The sequence below is a fragment of the Hippoglossus stenolepis genome, chromosome 7, assembly GCF_022539355.2.
Source record: "Hippoglossus stenolepis isolate QCI-W04-F060 chromosome 7, HSTE1.2, whole genome shotgun sequence".
Lineage (NCBI taxonomy): Eukaryota > Metazoa > Chordata > Actinopteri > Pleuronectiformes > Pleuronectidae > Hippoglossus > Hippoglossus stenolepis.
Genome location: NC_061489.1, coordinates 19970449 through 19991031, shown reverse-complemented (window position 1 = coordinate 19991031; position 20583 = coordinate 19970449). Strand labels below are relative to the sequence as shown.

The window sequence follows — 20583 nt, the reverse complement described above, 5'->3', positions numbered from 1 at the left end:
AGGCAGATTATTAAAACATGAACTAATCTATATTTTTGTGGATTGTGTTGTGAAGTGATTAAACACAATCAATACGATGTATTGCATAAGTTAAAATTAAATATCGTTGAGGAAGTGAAAATAGACAGAGCTCAGAGGTTAGAACAGCTGCTTTGAGCCATTGTCTCTGCATGTGCATGCTGTGCATCCATGATTTGTGACACATTGATTCTACTATTGGTTTTATGGCAGGCACATTTAGAGCAGGGTCAAATAGAAATGTGATATGTGAGGTTCAGCTAAAACAAAAACCTGTAAAATTAAGGCTCTATAATCACCTATCGATCCTGATTTCTAGCACAAATTGTGGTACTGATGTTTTCTCACTGATGTAGAATTAGATTTGATTCTAGTATCCTGCTTCACATCTGCACTGACAGCTGAGCCTACATTCTTGTTTATCTGTGTGCTGCTCCCACTACTACCACCATCTCTCCAAACAAAAATTCCATTATTGTGACAACTCTCTGAGGTGTTTGTAGATGCAGTGACAGCCAAGTCATACTTACTCACCGCATTTCTCTTGAAACCTAATCTCCACGCTGGCCTTGCTCACCCACTGATAGGCAGATAGTGGTGGGAAAGGCTGCTGATACACTCTGTCACCAGTTCCACTTGGAATACGTCTCCTCTCATTAGTATTGACTCTGTGCTTTGGTTTCATGGTATCTAGCTACTGACCTGTGAGAGATGAAGTTAAGGCAGGGCCATGATGCTCAGTAGCCCTTGATTACATCAGGAACACGTCTGTCATCACTACACTAGGTAATGCTGGCTCCGAGTGGTGTTGCTCCACATGCAGCTGTGTGTATAGGCAGAAAGTCTCACGGAATATTTAATGTTTGTGGTTATTGATCGCGGCCCTCGTAATGTAATTTCACCATCCTTTTTCCTCTTAGCAAATATTGGGGTTAAAAGGAGACCGTCACCCATTATAAATCCTCTTCCTTTTCCCATCTGTTTCCTCTTCCAAGCGCTCTCTCTCCCTGTATCTCTCTATCTGTCTGTGTCCTTTTGCCCATTGGGCAAGGGCCCGGAGCAGTAAAGTCCTCTAGCTGATGGAATTTTATGGTTGCCATCTTGGCAGACTCCTTCATTTAACTTTATCCGTGTCAGTCTTTAGGCAGCCCAGAATACTGTCTGTATGGAGAAAAAAAAAATCATAAAATCCTGTCCCTGTCACCAGGCAAATTTAGATAACTAATTTTCAGATCAAATTATAAATCTTCTAACTTGGCTGGCTGGCAGAGAGGAGCCTACCGAGCAGAAGTTAGAGCGATCTTTGCCTCCTCAACAGTCTCTTAGAAGAGGCAAATCATTCTGTGGTGGCTGGAACCAGACGGTCAGCTAAACCAAATGGAATGAGATTACATGCTGAATGATTCTGGGGCAAGTCAAATGTTCATATTTTGTTATATACTGGCATCATTTAAAGTCAGAACCCAGTGGCTTGTGCTGCTCGTCTGGAATGTTTTGTCAAAGTGATGCAATATGTGTTTCGCAAGGGATTCTAGTGGGGAAAAATACACTTCTACCTCTGTGTCCTCACTTGCAAACAAGGTTAAAAAAAGGAGGCGCAAGTATTTCAGCTCACCATGATTGTGTGTGGTTAGATACGGATCTATACATACATATATATGAGGACAGCCATGTGTGTGGTCTCATGCATATGTGTTTCTGTGTCAGGGGATCCTGTTCTACACTGAAAAGCACTCACCTGGTGAAATCCCTTTGCTTCTGTTGTGTACTTATTACATTAGAGAGAAGGTGTCGTGCATTCTGATGGAGCACTCCCTGACGCTGTTGTCTGGAGACACGATCTGTATTGTAGAATTGGCAAGCTCACTTAAACTGAAGATGCTACCTTATTATCTCCACTGAAGACAGCTCATATCGTCATCCACCCGACCTTACCCTTATTCCTTGTCTGTAATAGTAGAAATCATCCAAACACACTTTTTCCCTTCCACAATGCTGTGCGGCGGTACTACCCTGGGAAGCTTTTCAAATTAACTTCCTTTGGAGCAGCAGTGGGTTTATCCATGAGAAAACGCACATCACACGATAATGTGCACACAATCACAGGAACGCACACATGTAGAGAAGGAATATCCGCCTGCCTCCACTTTGAAGCAGCCATGCCAGAGCTGCTTGTGTGTTACTAAATCCCATTCCCAAATACACCCCACGTCTGAGAGGCCCTTGGCATTGGCAGAAAATGCACACATAGGCGCACACAAAAGCCCATACACAAACACAATCTACATGCCTGATGCAATGTTCAGTCACTCGAGCAAGCAGAACCATTTGGGTACATGAAGCAGCAACAGTGCTCTTATTAGTGAAAGTACCTTTATGCTTACACAGCTCCTCTACATTGGTTGGTAACGATACACAAAACTGGAAGAGAAGGCTTTTTAATCTTAGATTGTTGCAATGCTTAAATGTTGTGTGAGTTTGTTATTATTTTCCTTTTCCTATTGCTCTTTTTAAAAAACTTTGTATGACAGCTGGAGCACACACACAACAAATGCTGATCCAAATGTAAATGGAGGGCTGAAGGAAGGCATTGACCCTACAAGGCACCTAGTGTTGTGGTCTTACTGAGAAATATGGTGCATTTGCATCCTGAATTCCACCAGCTAGCCTTTGCAATAGTCTGCTATAAAACTCACCTTCATTCATGGAAAGAAGAACAATACCACTGCTTGTAAATATAACATTTTGACCACATTACTTTTATTCTTTAGGCAGAGTGTTAATTGAAGTTTCGCTTTTAGTCAATGAACATGCCACATAGAGTTTTGGATGCATAATATCTCTTCTTATCTCCATGTGTGAACTTTGGATTTCTGAGCTGTCTACATTTCTTGCTCCATAGGTAGAGTGTCATTACCATGTCTTCAAGGCAGTGCTGAAATCCCATGGCACAGAACCTTTAGGCTTTGATATTTTCCAGAGCCACCTCCTCCCAGTATTATGCTAACCCCTTGTTGGTACAGTGGAATTTCAATATAGTAAGAGAAAGCAGTCTCTCCTCATGTCCATGTTGGAATTTTGGCATGACCACTCCCATATTCCTCTGTGACCTGCCAGGATCAACAACGAGGAATGAAAAGATGGAGCGAAGATGTAAAGGAAGAGATGCCATTACCAAGCCATACCCCAGGGTTTAGCAATTCACTGCAGAGGTTAACTGGTCTGGCAGCACGGCGTTAGTTGGCATGGCTACCATTTCCCTGGGTATGTTTTTTCCCCCCTCCTGCTATTCTCATGGGTCTCTGTTTGATTGTCATTCAAAAGATGGCTAATAGAGACACCCTGCTGGGCTGAATCAAGTGGCAAGGAAGCTCAATACATATCTGTTGATGACTAATCTCTCACGAGACTATGATATACTAATTTCCCTCTAAATATGAAAGATCACTGGAAACATTAAGATTGTATAAAAATGCAAGGGACTCTTAATATTCCATTTTTTTAAACAATAAGGATAACATTCCCCATCTCTCTTTTGTACTGTACAATAAGTGAGTTGTTTCTGCATCTCAATACTGATGCCGAATTGAGAGGGAAGGCAGCACACAAAGCAGGCAGGCAGGCAGGGGCCCTGGTCTTTGATGAATGTCTCTATCTCCCAGCATTAGGTGTTCTATTTTTCATAGCAGGCCCTACGGCCATGCTGGAGAGAGCTTGGGCCTCACATGTGCGTTCGTGCAAGGCGCCACAATCCTCAGAGATGGTGACTAATCCAGGCCTACTGTCTGGGGGTGAGAGTGGCCGCTACGAGCACAGCCGAAAGGTCACACCTGTCAGAGGTGGGGGAAAAAAGAAGCCAGAAAAGGAAGTCAGTCTTGTAGTGGCCTCTTCTTAAAAAGGCAGAGTTTCATAGTGTCTGAAGTAGTTCAAATGCATTGACACAAAATGACATGTGCCTGTGAGGAGACAGTTGTGTTTTTTTTAATATAATTTCATTTCTACTCTTCTTATTTCATCCTTGCTGACTAATTTTCCCACTCCACCGCAGTTTCACTGTTCTTCCTCTCACATTTTGTACAGGTTGAGGTATTCAATTAATTCAGCGTCACATATTGTCCTCTCTGAATGCCTGATTTTTTTTTATTGTGTGAATGTGACTACAATTTTATTGTGAATGGCAATATTTATATAGTTCAGGGATATTTTATTTGCAATATCTGTTTAATTAATCTTTTGCTAATGGACGTCACTATAATTCAATGGAAAAAAAACTCCACAGTTCCATAGCAACTGAACAGAGGAGCTGTTCTGATTCTTATTGGTCTCAGTAGTTTTATTGGTGTGGCTCCATTTGCGTACCGTTTCCCATTCCACCGATGTGTTCATATCTGTTTGGCCATCCTTCTCCTTAACGATCCATTAATCTTTAATTTAAAGGTGCTATATGTAATTTCACACCTTGTTTTCTCTGCTCCTGATTGTGGTTTATATGGTGGTCGAAGGCACAGGGCTCATGGTCACACACAAAGAGCTTCAGTTACCAAGGTCATAATGCACAACACTACTTCTTCAGGTCATAATAAGCTACAGTGACTCACTCAAGGTGATGAGATTGGCTGACTGAGGATAGTTGGTTAACATGCTAACTTCTATAAAGTCTAGAAGGTCTTGGAGATGGAATCAATCAGGAGTCCGGATGCAGCATTGGTGTTAGTCTCCACTGCTTGAGACTATGAGTAAATCAATGGCTGTTAATATTAACATAGGCTATAGCAATTACTTACATACACCCCTCAAAATATATGGTCTAAGGTGGTGACATTAAAATTTCATAGCCAGGTAAAGAAATATATGCTCTTTTCATTAAAGCCGGATAGTCCATTTTCTGCTTTTCCCTGTAATGCTGCACTGTTGACATTATACCGATGGTCCTGGTGCATGGGAGGCACCACTGCACCTCAACATCAGCTAGGCAGCGTGCCAAGGCTGGGGCATCAGCCTCAATTCAACAGGCAAATTAATCTTCCTTTGTTGAGGTAGTCAAGCCCAACCTGGGAGAGAGTTTGTTTTTGCTGTTGCTCTGCTGATGTAAGTGCTTTCTCTCAAGTTTGGAGCCATTTATGGGCAGTTAAAGATCTCTTCATCTGTTATTAGGCATGGCCTGCACATAGACATCTTGATGAATAGGTATTTCTGCTGAATTGAGTGGGCTGCAGCCACTCAGCGGAGATGAAGTAATAGTTTGAATACTTGAAGAAATGGTTTATATTTCCCGAGACCTCAATGTGACTACATCCAATAAAGCTTGATTAGAGGGGAGACCCCTTTTAGGGTTGAGACAAACCCATAAATGACTGAACTCGCATTGGTTCTGCTTCACTCCCTCTTTTCTCTGAATCTTTTTCGCTGTATTTCTATTTACATGTTCGCACACTCATAATACATTACTGTGCACACCCCACCTCGAACACACATACACATTGTGTTTCTCTTTCAGCACGGATCACCTCTCTCACCCTTATCTTTTAGCTGTGCTGTCTGTGTGATGAGAAGATAATCTCCCAGTATGGGTTTTTCATGGGAAGATATTTCATAGATCATGTTATTCCACTGATGGGGTAGTACCAGACAATTTGAAATCTTATTTATCTAGCTAAGAGGGAACAGGAGAGGAAATGTACCTGTGGTTATTAGAGATGAGACGACCCCAATACAGACATGAGAAAGAGATCAAAGCTGACCACCCTGGAGATAATAACTGAATCCATTGCATCCTTCCCATAGCTTTGAGGTTCAGGAAATGTAGAACTGTTTCTTGCTTTTTGAGTTTCTCTCTCTGTGTGTGTGAGTGTGTGAGTGTGTGAGTGAGTGAGTGAGAGATTTTGTTACCTCTTTGTGAGCTTTAATTCACACCTTTGATGGGACCAGTCCTCATTGGGACCTTTAGGCTTGAACTAATGAGGCAAAAGATCATTTTTGAGGCCCTGGTTAAGGCTAGGGGCAGGTTAGACTGTCCAAATTCAATATGGGGAGGGGGATTTGTGTGTGTGTTCTGTATTGTGTTTACCTGGTCAGAGAGCTCAGTCTACTCCCATTTACAATCCTGTCAAAGTTGAGGCTAGTACTGCAGACACATGAACAGAGAACACAAACACACTCACATATCAGCCATTCTGCTTCTGGCAAGGCCCTTCAACATTCTCCCAGGACTACCATTGTCGTAAATCATGCTTGTCCCCTCCATCAGAATCTGCCCACAGAACCTGTATAGGGATTGGAGATCATTAATGTCACTGCCAAATCATGTTTACCTGAGCCCAGTTTTTGTCCTCGGCCCTCAATTTTTTCTCTTTTTGTGTAATTTATTGCACATTCTTGGCAGTTTGTTCCTAGGTTAGAGAGGATGACTAGGGAATGATGGGTTGTGGGTTTTGTGTGTTGTACTGATAAGAGTGCAGACTATTTCAGGAACAGAGGTTTAGTTAGGACAGTTACATATTGTCCCATTTGTTCTTTGAGCACAGGCACTCAACACTCAATCTGGCTATACTGGCTTGTCTACTCAAGCTGTTGCGCAATGCATAGAAATTTGCATGCATGTGTTAATTGGATCAAAATGGACCTAACAAACTTTCCTTGTTACAAGCTCAATAAGTCCTTACATTTTGAGTCAAACTTAACTTTTATTTACATTTCCCAGGCTTTAAAAGTGAGGCTACATATTCTTCCTATGGCAATATCATGCACAGATTACAGAGAGTAAGCACTGTGTGTGTTTATGTTTTGGCTGTAAATTATTCAGAAAATCAAAATGAGGTGAGGTAACAAACCTCAATGTAATATTTCTTGTTTTTATCACTCTTAATCCCTTTATAGCACACGATTAGCTGCAAGGCTTAGTTGTGCATCCTCAAAATGACTCGACAAACTTAAAGCACTTCTCTCACTATTTGTGATTTCTTGCTCAGGATCTGTTGCAACAAAAGGTAATTGATATGTTGTTTGTTGTAGCATTGTTATTCAGCTGAATCATTGTGGAGAGCAAATCAGAAAATAAGAAAATCAGACTAACCTGAACCTGTTACCCCTGTAGTGTGTTGTCTGTATGAATGATTTATCAAGGTTCCTGCCTCGTGAAGACGGTTGGCAAAGAAGGACAAAGGAGCATATAACAGGACACCCACTAGAAATCAGCATTGGTACTCTTTCTCATTTATTCACAGTTTCCTTGTTGTTATCCCATCTTCAACCCTTTTTTGTAGACCTCCTCCTAACTTTTAGTCAGTAACTGCAGCTCCTGGTTTCATACCCAAGATCCCAGAGCAGGAAACAAGAGCACTGAGAACAGAGTTTATTAGGCCTTCACGTTGCAATCAATGCAGCAGAGACCACAGTGAAAACTTAAATTAGATCCTGTGTGACTCAACCTACATAACAGCTCACTTGTTTAACCCCCTCCACCAGGACGGTGGGAGTACATTGGGGGGAAACTAAGGGGCAACATGGCTCGACAAGCCTTTCAAGTTTTCCTCTGTTCATCACTTTCAGAAACTGGAAATTTGACTGGTACTCTGACAACTTTCTCACTTCATCTGCATATAAAATACCTAATGTCTTTGTTCATTTGGCGAACTTGTGGGACAATATTGAGCCACCTCGACCTTGAATTGATTGGTGAGTGGTTGGAGTGTAGTGCATTATCTTGAAAGCAGTATGGGTGAGTCAGTGCAAGGGCTTATTTTTAGGTTAGCCCATAAGTCTCTGAAATGATCTCATTGTCGAAAAAACCTGTCCATCAGCCATTTTTCAGTCTGCTGCAGAGTTTGCTTGTTTCTTCATGTTAAAAGACATATTTTCTTTCATTTTATATCTTTACAGTAAATCCTTCTCGTCCCTTGTATTACACTGCTGCAAATAGACACATAACTTAAGACTTCTCTCTGCAGCTAGTGTGCACTCAATTTTACTCACTCTACTTTTTTCACTCTCTTCCACCTGACTTTCAGCAAGCTGGCTGACATCTGCTCCTATCTTTATAGAGGTGTCATTGAAATTCTGTGCAGACACGAGTCCTGAAAAGCACAGGGAGAGCTGCTTAGAAGAATATTCTGCACCACACACACAAACACAACCCCAAAATTGTACATGTTCGAACATAGACATGCATTTATGCACATAGAAAAATATACCATATCAATATATGTGCACATACACACTCCCAAACAACAGTCGAGATTTACAGCATGATCTCTTGTCTGGCATTCTTAAAATATACACACAATCATGTAGCACTGTATTTAAAAAAGAGTAATGAAGTTAATTGAGAAAGATTCAGTTGTATTTTTAAAAAATAAGTGACGTTCACATTGCATGTGGCTGTGTGTGAATATACATACGTGTGCTTGCTTCAGGCTGTGCATGTGCGCAGTTGGGATGTTAAAATATATTTCGAGCTCTGTTCAAGCTGAAACTGTTCCTTGAGAATCGATAAGGCGAGGCTAAAGTTCTTACCCATGTGGCTGCAGACATTAGTGTTCCAAGGTCTAAATCCTTACTTCTTAAACAGCAGATCATGGTGGAGCTCCCAAGCCTCACCCATTCCCAACCAGCAGCAGGTTTGTCTCAGGTTTTCACACAGTAGTTGTGAGAAGCAGCCGACGCTGCCACTAGCATCACTATAACGTAGCTGCTGACAATATAGCACTTATGTTATTGTGTTTTTCCTCAATTTCAAGAATCAATACAAAGTAAAATTATCTGAAATCATGTTAATACTCCATCAATCCTACACACCTAGCTACATATGTGCCTACAACTAATATCTGAACTGTATGCATTTTTTTTTATTTCATTGTCCACAAAGTAGCTTTTTGACCCCTGTCATTAATAATTACAGCTTATAACATCATAATATAAATTAATTTAGGAAATATACCTTCTTGTATTATTGTACATAAATAAGTAAAGTAAATCTGAGTGACTGGTTCATGCAGCAGTGATTCAGATCTGTCGATAAGTCCTCTGTGTTTGGGGGTGCTCCGGGCTCACCTAGTTAAGTGAATACCATACATCAAGGCTGAGTCCTGGCTGCAGCAGCTCAGGTTTGAATCTGGCCTGAACCCTTTGCTGCATGTTCGCCCTTCTCTCTTCCCTGCTGTTCCTGTCTATCTCCACGGCAGCTGTCATTTAAGAGAAAATGCCCCAAACAAATCTTTAACAAAAAGTCTTGTTTGTTCTACTCAAACATATATATTTAATTGTAGCTCATAGATTTTATTCATGTATTTAATTGCTGTGCTTGTTACTGTCCATCTCTTTCTCCCTTGTCCCTATTTTAATTATTGAATTATCAGTAAACTGCCTGAAGTTGTTTGTTAACAGGTTAGGTTCAATTTTTTTCATTTATTTTTTTGAATTTGAAAAGTTTTGCAATGGTTCATTGTGTTTAGTGGTTTCACCATCATTTCGCCGGCAAATACACTTTGTTTTTGATTCAACCTTGCTTTACTGACGGTGTCTCCTTTCCCTTAAAGTTTATGTGATGATAATGAATCCATATCTCCTTGACTGAATTGTGTGTCATTGTGGACATTTTTCAGTTGCTCGTTGAAACACTGATGATGCCATATTGCAGGCAATCATTCAGTTGGATTCAAGCCAAGGGAGTTTGCTGACATTGCCTGTTGCTCTGCTGTCCCCTCGCCCACATTTGAGGCATAGTCAGGAGGACGGACGTGCTTGGTGTTTTTTTTTTTCTGGAGCTTGAACTATCTAGCATTGGTCAGGGCTAAAGTTAAACGTGTGAAAATGAAAGGAAAGGGTGTGAGGTAAACACAATCATCCATGATGTTGGTCTGGTAAAGGTCAAGGAGGAAGCATCACAAACAGGTTAACCTCGAACTGACTTCTACTTTGACTTTGGGACAAAAGCTTGCAGATAATGGCTTCAGGATGAAGAGAAACATTTTTCATCAGGAGTGTTACCTCAAAGCTTGCCAAGCATTTGCCATATAACACAATGGCATTTCTTTTCTTGTACGATCTTTATATAAATCACAATTTAAATTGTTCTCATACACTATGAAAAACATACAATTCTTAAGGACATACTGATTCACATTTTCATTTGTGATGCAGCCTGTGAGAAAAATAAAAGACACTTTACACATTTAGTTGTTGCTGATGAGGCTGAAATAACGCATTTTGTTTACCACTGAATGTGTTGATTTCTAAAGTCATGTCAGAGATTTTCTGCAAACACCGAAGCATGCTTTATTTATAACTGCTTGATAAGAAAATTCTATACAAAACGTGGGGCTTGTTTTTTTTTCTGTTTAGTTTGAAAGTTTAAAATCCATTTAGAAGAACATGGCCTTTCTTTAATAAAAACATATTCCTAGATAAATCCTAGTTCTGAATAAATAAATTCCATGTCTATTCAATCCTCATGGCTGAGCTGCCCCATATTTCTCTATAACTGACCTTTCATTGCATTTATGTATACACACACACCCACCACAAACAAATCTAGAAGCAGCAAACCGCTGCTCGTAATTTAATAACTGTTACAAACTATTGTGGGCATTTTTGTGTTGAAATAAAAGGGGAATCAAATCATTTAATATCCGGGTCTTATAGTTTCAGTTGTCACTGGGTGCTCTTCCTCCAGACCTTGGGGATCAACACACACACAAACAAAATGATACATTGTCCACTGCCCAGTGCTTCTTATAAAATGAAACCTGCAGTGCTATTTTTAAGCTTTTTCCAGCCAAATCCCCAACTGTTCTCAGTCATCTGCTCTGTTGCGGCAACCTTGTCTTGTCTGGTCACAAGATGTAATGCCACTGCACTGATTATTGAGAGAATCATGTAGACCTAATTAAACGTAGAAGGCCCTAATTGTGTCTGTGTTATCAGCAAGTTATAGTTGGTGAGATGTGATAAAACTGTCCGTCCATTGTTTCGTGACCATGACCATAGAAGATAGAGGGAGAGAATAAATAGAAGTAGAAGAAAAAAAGCCCCCGGTGCATACAGACACGCTCACATATTTCTTGTGGCTGTCATCCAGGGTTCAAAAACACCTCAACAGTGTGGAGTGAGTGAAAGACAGAGACAGACGGATGGGGAAAAAAAGGAGGAAGTAAAGACAGTGAATTGGAGATGGAGGAGAGAAAGGGATGAAATGCTTGGCCACATGGTCTTGTGGGAAATCCCCCACCGAGCTGGGAGCCCTGTGCCCTGGTGGCTAGATGAAATGTCTTATCTGCCAGCAGCAGGACTCTGTCCTTTAAGTAGGGCTAGGGAAAACTCATTGTCCAGCCAACCAGCATCTCAACTGATCCGTGTTGCAGTTGACCTTTACCACAGCTGCCACAGATTCATGCCAAACTTAAGATTGTGGTGAATGTAAGATTGTTCATTTCTATAACATCTCTCATATTTGTGGGTTTTCTATTTGTGAACAATCCTTGTTTCCTTGTGAAGTTGCATTGACAGTGTTGTTTTTTCAGGTCATATTTGTGATGTAAGACAAAGAGCGAGACGTGGTGATTGGCTGTGCATGTCTGCAGAATGTGTTTTACCCGTTCTTGTGATATCTTTGCTCTCAACTAATCTACCAACCCCTAATGAGCAGGAAATTAAGTTATAATGTGGCTATCTTGCAGCATGATATGCACTAATTGCTTAGATTGTATCTGTATTATTTTTTTTACAAGAGAGCAGGGTGCTCTAGTAATTTTCATTAATTACACACAAAGAACTAATTAAATTTCTCATTATTCCACAACTTTGTCTCCATTACTTTTTTCGGGATGTGTGGTTGTTTGAGGTGAGAATATTTTTTCTTTCATTACTTCTCAACAACAGTGTTGTTGACACAATCACCCTATGGGGAGTTGGAAATGTGTTCTTATCACTCTCCCCCACGTACAGATATTTTTGTCCAGCTTGAAAGATGTTGCTGTAAAGTCTAAGATATTGTTTGTCACCTTGAATGGCTTCAAAATAAAACTGTTAATCAAAACAAGTTGTTTTTGGACCTAATCACCTTTTGTCCAAGTAACGAGACAACTCACGAGGCTTTAACACCTACCTTGTTTGTTCTGTACCTTTTGACTAATTAGTTTAATCCAAATCAAAATAATAGGCGAGAAAGATGCGTCAGACCATGGACTGGATCAACAGACCAACATTTATTCTGACCAATAGAGGTGTTCTTAGTCTGGACCGTGGTTCTGTTGCAATTTGAACCAACTGCAGGATGTTGACACCAAACTATAAAATAATAAAAATAAGTGGAAGAGAAGCAGAATTACAGAATTAAACTTGTAGGATAGCTTCTTTTCAAACACAATGTTTGAATGATGAGAAATGTTCATTCAGCGAATTTGAACTTTTGACTACTGTTGAGTACTGCCCCTGAAGTTGGTGATGCTGGTATTAATATTAGTGTTTCCCCTAGGATGGAGTTGTAGCTGCTGAAGTAAAGGTAGAACTTGATGAACTTCAGCTTGGAGAAGCTCCTGTCCTCTCTGGTTTTATATTATTGGTAACGATTTCAACAAGAAAATATGTCTGTGATAGTATACCTTCATCGTATTATTAATGAATTGTAGTTTATTTGGTAGCATCTGGTAGTGCACCAATTGCATTAGTACTGTACCAAGTTAGAGGTGCGCTTTTTGATGGACTCCACTGCCCCCCCCCTTACTCTGCCTTGCTCTGAAAGACTACTACCCACCGAATAGACAACACTCCAACATCAGACGCTTGCCCATCTACAAACCAATGAATGTCAAGTATAGGTAGATGTAGGCGAAAACGACATGTCGTACAAATGTCAAACAAAACTCTTAAGTGCGCTTCCTAAATCAACGGGATCAGCGCCCTTAGTAGTTAAATGGATTTGTAAGGACTATTTTGGTTATTGCATTCTTGCTTCTTTTATAAATTAGGTTCAAGAATCAACAGTGCCCTTATTTAAATAGACCATGAAGTGCTGTGATGAGTCATGTCACAGTCAGACACAAAGCCTTGGTTGACTTTCCTGCTCGCCATCTAAGTAAATCGTTGTAGCAGGCTGTGATGAATTACAAAGACTTGAGCACAGACCTTTTCTTCTTCTGTTCTTGCATCACTTGCTAATGGTAACTCGTCGTCACGCAGCACTGCAACGGATACGAGTTAGGAAAACATTTAGAGGGTTGTATATTTGTGAATGTCTCTGAGAGAGGGAGGTAGCGAGGCTGAATGCAGTCAGCCCTCTCCCAGATAGCTTCCAGGCCAGACACGCTGTCGCCATGTGGTTTTTCCAGTAAGCTGACAATGAAGCTGAATAATGTATCTATCAGTGAGTGTGCCGAGCACTGGGCACTGAGGAAGCTGCCAGCTTGTTATGGGCTCATTACAGGTGAAGATGACATGTGGCAGTGCAGCCGCCTTGGCATTGTCTTTCTGCCCTGCCCTCCATAGAAGGCACGACACTCTGTCACTCCCCATGGGATAGAGAAAGGGAGGCAGAGGTGATGGAAGAGAAGGGAATGAGCCTCAATGCTACCCTAACCCCCCAAAATGAAATTGACAGGCTTGCTGAAGTAATTGCTCCCAGCACTATTTTCTTTGGCAGGAAATACTGTTATCGACAAATAGGGGATTCAATAAGCGGCAGGAGATGAGGCTCTAGGCTGTGGTCAAAAGGCTGTGCCCGTCCTCTACTGTTGAGGTTGCAGTTTCACATGATGCTCCATCTCTCTCCCCTGCCTTTTCTCCCTTGCTCTGTTTCTTTCTCTTTGTATTTACCCTTTACTTTTTAAATCCCTCCCACTCCCTCTACCTCTTTCAATTTATATGTTGCTACTTCCTCACGTACGACCCACACAACATCTCTCCCCCATCCCTCTATCTTCCCTTGCTCCCTTCCTCTAGGGTCTCTTTTTGACCACTTTTGTCTGTTGACCGTTTTTGTCAGTCTGGTGAGGAAATCTCGATTACCCAGTAGCCAGCAGGTAATGCCCCCCCTCTCCTCAGATTGTTTCTCCGCCGCCAGTGTGGTGGTGTAATGTTGATATTATCCCAAAGGATTTCCATTGATTTGGTCTAGGGTCATGAAAAAGCAGTTTATGGTCAGTGTCTTTGGTTTCCAGAGGTCAGTACACGCTGTGAAACCAGAGCTCCAGCTTTTCTGGACATAGTGGTTCGCCTGCTGGGAACTGCTGAGAGGTAGGGAGATAAATAAAAAGTGGGTGATGTTTTTCCTTTCACTGGCCTATGTATTACTGAGGAATTAATGTTCTGAAAACGTAGTTGCCTAATCAGCCATATCCAAAGTGCCTTTTCTCAGACTATGCAGTTTTCTCTTGCAATGATTGGGTCAACAGTTATGTCATTCACTTCTTGATTATGCAGCGCGTATTTTTTACTGCCAAGTGCTCAAGTTTTATCAGCTTTAGTACATTTTGAGCTGGTGTGTTTACTGATGCTAGAAAGCTGTTCTTGTCAAACCAGCTCTATTTATTAAGCTCTGACTCCACCAAATTCAATCCTCGGCCAAATGCCAGGTGATTGATCTTCAGACTTGCATGAAACCCACCCCTTGTGGATTTTATACATTTCACCTGCCGTTATCCTTAAAGCTTTATTTAGCAGCATGCTGGCATATTGCCTCTTCGGTGTCTGCCCGACGTGCCTGCTTTAGCTTTTGTTTTTCATCAAAACAGATCAGCAGACAGCATCGTGTTTTGAGAGCCCCAGCCTTCTCTTCAGTGAAAACTTTGTTGAAGAGTTGTTGATTTGACTGCTGTGATGGTGGGACAATCACACATATTTTCAGCAGGCCGACAGTACATTACACTGCTGCCTCAACAACGCACGACCTGAGAATACAAATGCCACTCGCTGTTAATCTTTTTCCTCTCACCTTTTGGAGGACGAGGAACACCGACGTGGACTTAATGTTCCTCCTGCATTTCCTGGCATGATTGGATCAGACATGTGTGATGCACTGTTCCAATTAGCTGTTTAAATGGTTCTGGTCCCAGGCCTTTCGGTTGGTCCCTGTCCAGGGAGTAGCAGCCCTATTGGATAATGAAAACTGTAGTTTCTGCCTTCCTCTCAACAGGGAAGGATCCCCCTGGAGGATCTACAGGCCCATTCTACTAAAATTGTTATGAATTAATGAGCACTTTTATGCAGTTTGCCAGAGGAGGACATCTGTGTAGCTGCCTAATAGTCCAGACACCACTCAGGTAGATTCTAGACTTGGGATCTGCAACATCTTGTGCAGTGCACCTCACACTGTTTTTACATTGATATCACAGCAAAACATTTTCTTTTTTTTTAGCTTGTTACAGAGGAACATAAAAACCTCACATATTCAGATTAAATGGCTAAGTAGGCATTGTGTTGTCTACCGATTTCCATGTAGTTTGAAATCAGCAGCCTGGTAGTAAATATTTCTTCATTCTGATCTGAAGCTTTGTATTCTAGATACAGTTTGTCACGTATGTGTTTACTACATGTCATATTGTTGTTTATTTTACAGGATAAATATTGTTTAGTTGTTGACCATAGTATCTTTGTATTTGTTCCTGCTTGTGAGAATAGAGTGATTGTTTCAGCCTCGCAAGTTCATCTTCAAGCTGAATGATATTGGCAAGTCTCTAATAAATGGGAATACAATTTATTTGGTACCTCTGGGATAAGTCCCATATACTTACTTGGTTACCATACATTTTCCTTGCATGGCCAGATGTCTAAAATGGTGCTCTAAAAAAGGACCCAGCCAACTGGTGAGGCATATAATAATTTGTGTTGATCATGACATTAATTAAGAATTTTTTCACACAAAACTTTTTTGGCTTTTTCTGGAGTAACAATTGCAAGTAAATATCAAAGTTGATAAGGAAGAAAAATAGTGGCTTTACATATCAAAGTCAAAATAAATAAAATGTGGTTTAAATTTGTTTTAATTCAATTCATAAATACAGTCACAGAATATTACAGATAAAAAAAGTCCTAAACATGTTTTTTAAAACATGATTTTTAAGGATTTAAAAGAACGTTATTGTCACTTTTATACCAGTTTTACATCACTGTCTGTGGTTAACCTTGTAGTAAAGCTTGTATGAAGTCAAAGCCCCCACATTCCTTCTTGTGGTTTTGTTACCGGTCTGGGATCATTCTTTTTTTTTCTCCGTCTCATACCACATATCTGGTTCTACCAATATCATTCATTATTTTTGAGTCTAGCCTTTCATAGCCTACACCACAGAAGCATGTATTACAGCAGAAATGTACAACAAAGAGTTCTGTGGCAGGTACTAGTTGAAACATCTAGATGATAATGAGGCTTGTCACCTCTCCCTATTGTCTAATAAGTAGGTTCAGTAAGGTAAAAGTGAAGACAGTCACTCCCCCACATTCACCCAGTGCAGCTTGAGAAAAAAGATGAATAGCACAAGTGTTTGTATAGATCATGCAGAGAAAGACAGAATAGACATAAGCACAGAAAACAGATTTACTACAAAATCAATCTATAGTCTGGAAAACAAGACAATTATGTGAAACTCAAACTCTTTTTTAAAAAGTGCTGGTAGAATACAGATGAAACATGACAGAGCATATGGTTCCTTTATGTTTACCCTTTCCGGGGGGAAAATAAAAAACTCTTACTTTTGGAATGACATTAGTGGACCCTTGTTTACAATTTTTTGGTGTAGCTTACAAACTGTTCCTCTCATAAAGAGAAGACCACACATTGCAGGGGAGCAGCAGGCTTCTATTAACCAGATAAATGAGTTAGCTTATTACTTCCCAAACTGCCCATTAGCTCGGCTCACTTTGTGGGGATCCAGCCGTCCAGGGATGAACACACGGAGGAGGAATCTGCCCAACTCTCTGGTTCAGGTGGATGTTTTGCTGTTTCTGCAGCATGTTTCCTTATTTTGACCTGAAATGAAGCTCATTTTTACAACAGAACCTAAAGATTTCTACACAGGTTCAGTGGGAGTAAAGATAATGTTCATCATTTTATATTAAAATCTCTTTCATTGGTATTTATGTTGATGGTTGTTGCTAAGACAGACTACACTATCCAAAGCTCTATGTAATATACAATGTTGATGTCAATGTGATCTTGGAACGTGAGTGTGTGTGATCGTGTTTCCCTGCTATTGCTGCCAATGAATGGTGTCATTGTTTAAATGTCAGTGTAGCGACATGTCCCCAGCGCCCTCTGTGGAGATTATACACAAGAATCAATTTACCTCAAGCAGGATCTGCTGCAGATACCATGAAGAGCTTAGTGTTTGGGGTTTTCAGTGAGTAGTCCATCATTACAGTCTTGGCTGATTGAGAAAAAGAGAAGTTTTGGCCAGCTTTTTATCACTGGCACCTTTCGTGTGAATCCAAATACACATGCTGCTTGTTATTGATCAAACAACTGTTTCTACTGAAAAGAGATAGTGACCGAGCAATGCATAATCCTCTTCCTGTGTAATAGGATGTTTGTTTTCTCATTTCAGTGGAACAAGTCATGTATTTCGAGCCATATCGATACAAATCAATGTTTCATCATTGTTCACAAAACTATAATAATAGTAATAATAACACAAGGTGCTTGATAAGAGGATAAACCAAATAAATACAAAAATAAAATGAAGGGATTTGATTGAATACATTTTTACACATTAACACAGGTGTTGAAGTCACAGTGATGATATTTATCTAACTTCTGTCCTGTTGTTTCCTATTTCCAGGGTGGACTAAGGAACAGTAAGCATGAGTGTACACTTTCATCGCAAGAATATGTCCACGAGCTGCGTTCTGGCATCACAGAAGAAAAGCTGCTCAATTGCCTGGAGTCCCTCAGAGTGTCTCTCACCAGTAACCCTGTCAGGTAACTCAAACTTTTTTTAATACGCTGTACTTGATTATATGCAAACACCACAGGTCAAAATCAAAAGAGCACTCACTTTTAATCCCACAATTTTTGTTCATAAATATAAAATCTGATATGAAGTGTCATGGTGCTGAAAATGTGCCAGTACCTGCTTCTCTTAGATCTGTCATGAACCCATATGAAAACACAATTTCAGATGTATTTCTCAGCTCTGTCCTGCTGAGCTTTGATTGGCCCATGGGCCTTTCATTACCAGGCGGGGCCTCACTCTCTCCTGTACAAGAGATCTTCAATTTTAATTTGGTCCCACGAGTGCATCGGAACCCTCAGTGACAGCAGATCCTCTAAATTATTTACCGGCTCTCTGTTGAGGAGATGTTTCTTAATGTGAATCAATGAATGGTGCATATTAAATGGTCATTGGATAAGTGAAGTAGTTTTTATGTTGACCCGGGTACAGAGAAAGGACCTGCCAGCGCTGCCCCAGAGGAGCTTTTATGTTATCTGTGTGGTACCACCAGCATTATGCTGGCGTCCCTGTAAAGCAATTAGTAACAAAAGAGGAAAAAAAGAGAAACTAATTGTTTTGTGTTGCTAAACTCCTGCAGAGTCAAACATCCATACATATATTCAACAAGCTTTTTATCAGGAACACGTGTACATCTGCTTTTACATCGAATTATGCAATCAGACATCAGAATTTTAATAACAAAACCATGCAGATCCCCCTTAGGAGCAGGGATGTCACGAGAACCAATATTGTGGGGGGTTGCCCTCAAGTATATAGGTGTGTGTGTGTGTCTGTGTGTCTGTGTGTGTGTTGAACATCTATTTTTGTGATAGAGGAGGAAACAGCAGATCAGCAGATATTATGTGATACAGTCATGTCAACATGGACCAGCATTTAAAGAAATGTCTACAACTAAGATAATCAAAGCTGTTTGTATTTTATTTCATGTGGCTTCTAATAAATTGCTCAGTGAGTTTATTTAGAAATGTATATAAGCAACACTCCTTTCAAACTGAGGGAGTGGTTATGGAACCATTAAGATTCACATGACATGCTGGTTTGTAATAGATATTTAGTTGGCTATCAAGGGAGTAAGAGTAAGTTATATACACTTACAGGAACCATTGATAGATTTATAATGTACTAAGCTTAACGAAAAGCCACATTTTACATGTAATATGCTATATAATAAAATGAATATCTGAGTAGCTAAGTAATTATCCCTGGAGTGATTGTAGAGCTGTGAAGTCGGTCTCTCCAGTCTCCAGCAAGCTGTGGGAAGTCAAGTCAGCTTTTTCACTCGGAAAGGCCAACTGGTGCCAAGGGGATTTAAGGCCAGGCCAGGCCAGGCTTGCCCTGTGGGTATTTTCAAATGGCTGAACCTTTGACCAGCATGTAAGGGACCGCTGCTTTATGGAGGAGTCACCTCCCACAGTTTGCCAGGTCCATCCAGGGAGAAAGTCGCTTTCGGGTGTGTGTGACTCTGGGAAGTGTTGACTACCATTCGTCCCTTGCTCGTCCTTACACCCCTCATTATGCCTCTCCTGGGGAAAGGCACTGGCTATTTTCTCGAAGCAAGGATAAGGTTACTCCTAATTAATATGAATGCACTTAATTATCATGGATCACAACACAGGAAGTCCACATTTGGTTTGCTACACTTCTGACTCCACTATGTTAATGTAACCTTTGTATGGTACGTTATCTTATACTGAAAATAAACCACGAAGTAGATGGCGGAGCAGGGCATTCATGCTTGTTTTAACTCACACCTTTGGATAAGGATTAGCTGGCTTGTTTTTAAATATTAGTATTTGGGGAAATTTACTATAAATTTTACCAAATAAAATGAGGAAATAATTCTGAGCTGTCTAGTAATACGCCTGTACAAATGTTACGTCTACTAATTTGTGGATAATATTCTACCATTTATTTCACGATGATAATTTACCTCACAGTTAAAATAGCATCACATATTTTTAACTGCAGATGCAACCTCCCATTCTGGCAGGAAATGTCAGGGTATAGCCTAGAGCTGAAGGCCAGCAAATGTTGTCAGAAATAGTCGAACCTGTGTTCAAATATTTTGGATAAAGCAAGATTAGAATTTTAACATCTTAATCAGGCACTTAGTGTTGGAAGAATCCCTCGTAAATTGCCTTAAATTCTGGTTAATTCACTTCTGCCTTGAAGCTCCATTTTGCTTAGGATTAAAATATCTTGATGTTATGAATTTTATCATAACAGATGAATGCTGTCTCTGTGGGAGGCTAAATATATATTTTCAAATGTCCACTCAATTAGCTCCTCTTTGCACTTGTCTACTCTATTTTTAGGCCAAAAAAATTTCCTCTGAATGTTTATATTGGAGAAAACTGAGGCATACATTATTTCATCACACTATTAAATCTACTTATTTTACCTGAGGGAGACACCATGCAGATGGGCTGACAAAAAAACCCCCAGTAATTTACAGAAATATCACATTTTGTATTTTTTCAGCAAACAAGAACAGATCCATTACTTTTTTAATTAGTTTATTAGAATTATATTATCAGAATTATTCAAATGTTCTGCCTGGATTATTGATTATTGATATGATACGTTAAAAGCACTGTTTTGTAACAAGTGGGCCTGTTAATGCTAAATT

General features: G+C 40.2%; 1 protein-coding gene across 3 annotated transcripts in view; it reads left to right on the top strand.

Annotated features, from left to right (window-relative positions):
* Positions 1-20583, top strand: part of diaph2 (diaphanous-related formin 2) — a 340142-nt gene that overhangs the window by 74686 nt on the left and 244873 nt on the right. For all 3 annotated transcript variants that reach the window (XM_035160754.2, XM_047340479.1, XM_047340478.1), the window contains exon 7: positions 17781-17920. In XM_035160754.2, the coding sequence (XP_035016645.1) occupies positions 17781-17920 (140 nt within the window). The remainder of the gene's footprint in view (positions 1-17780; positions 17921-20583) is intronic.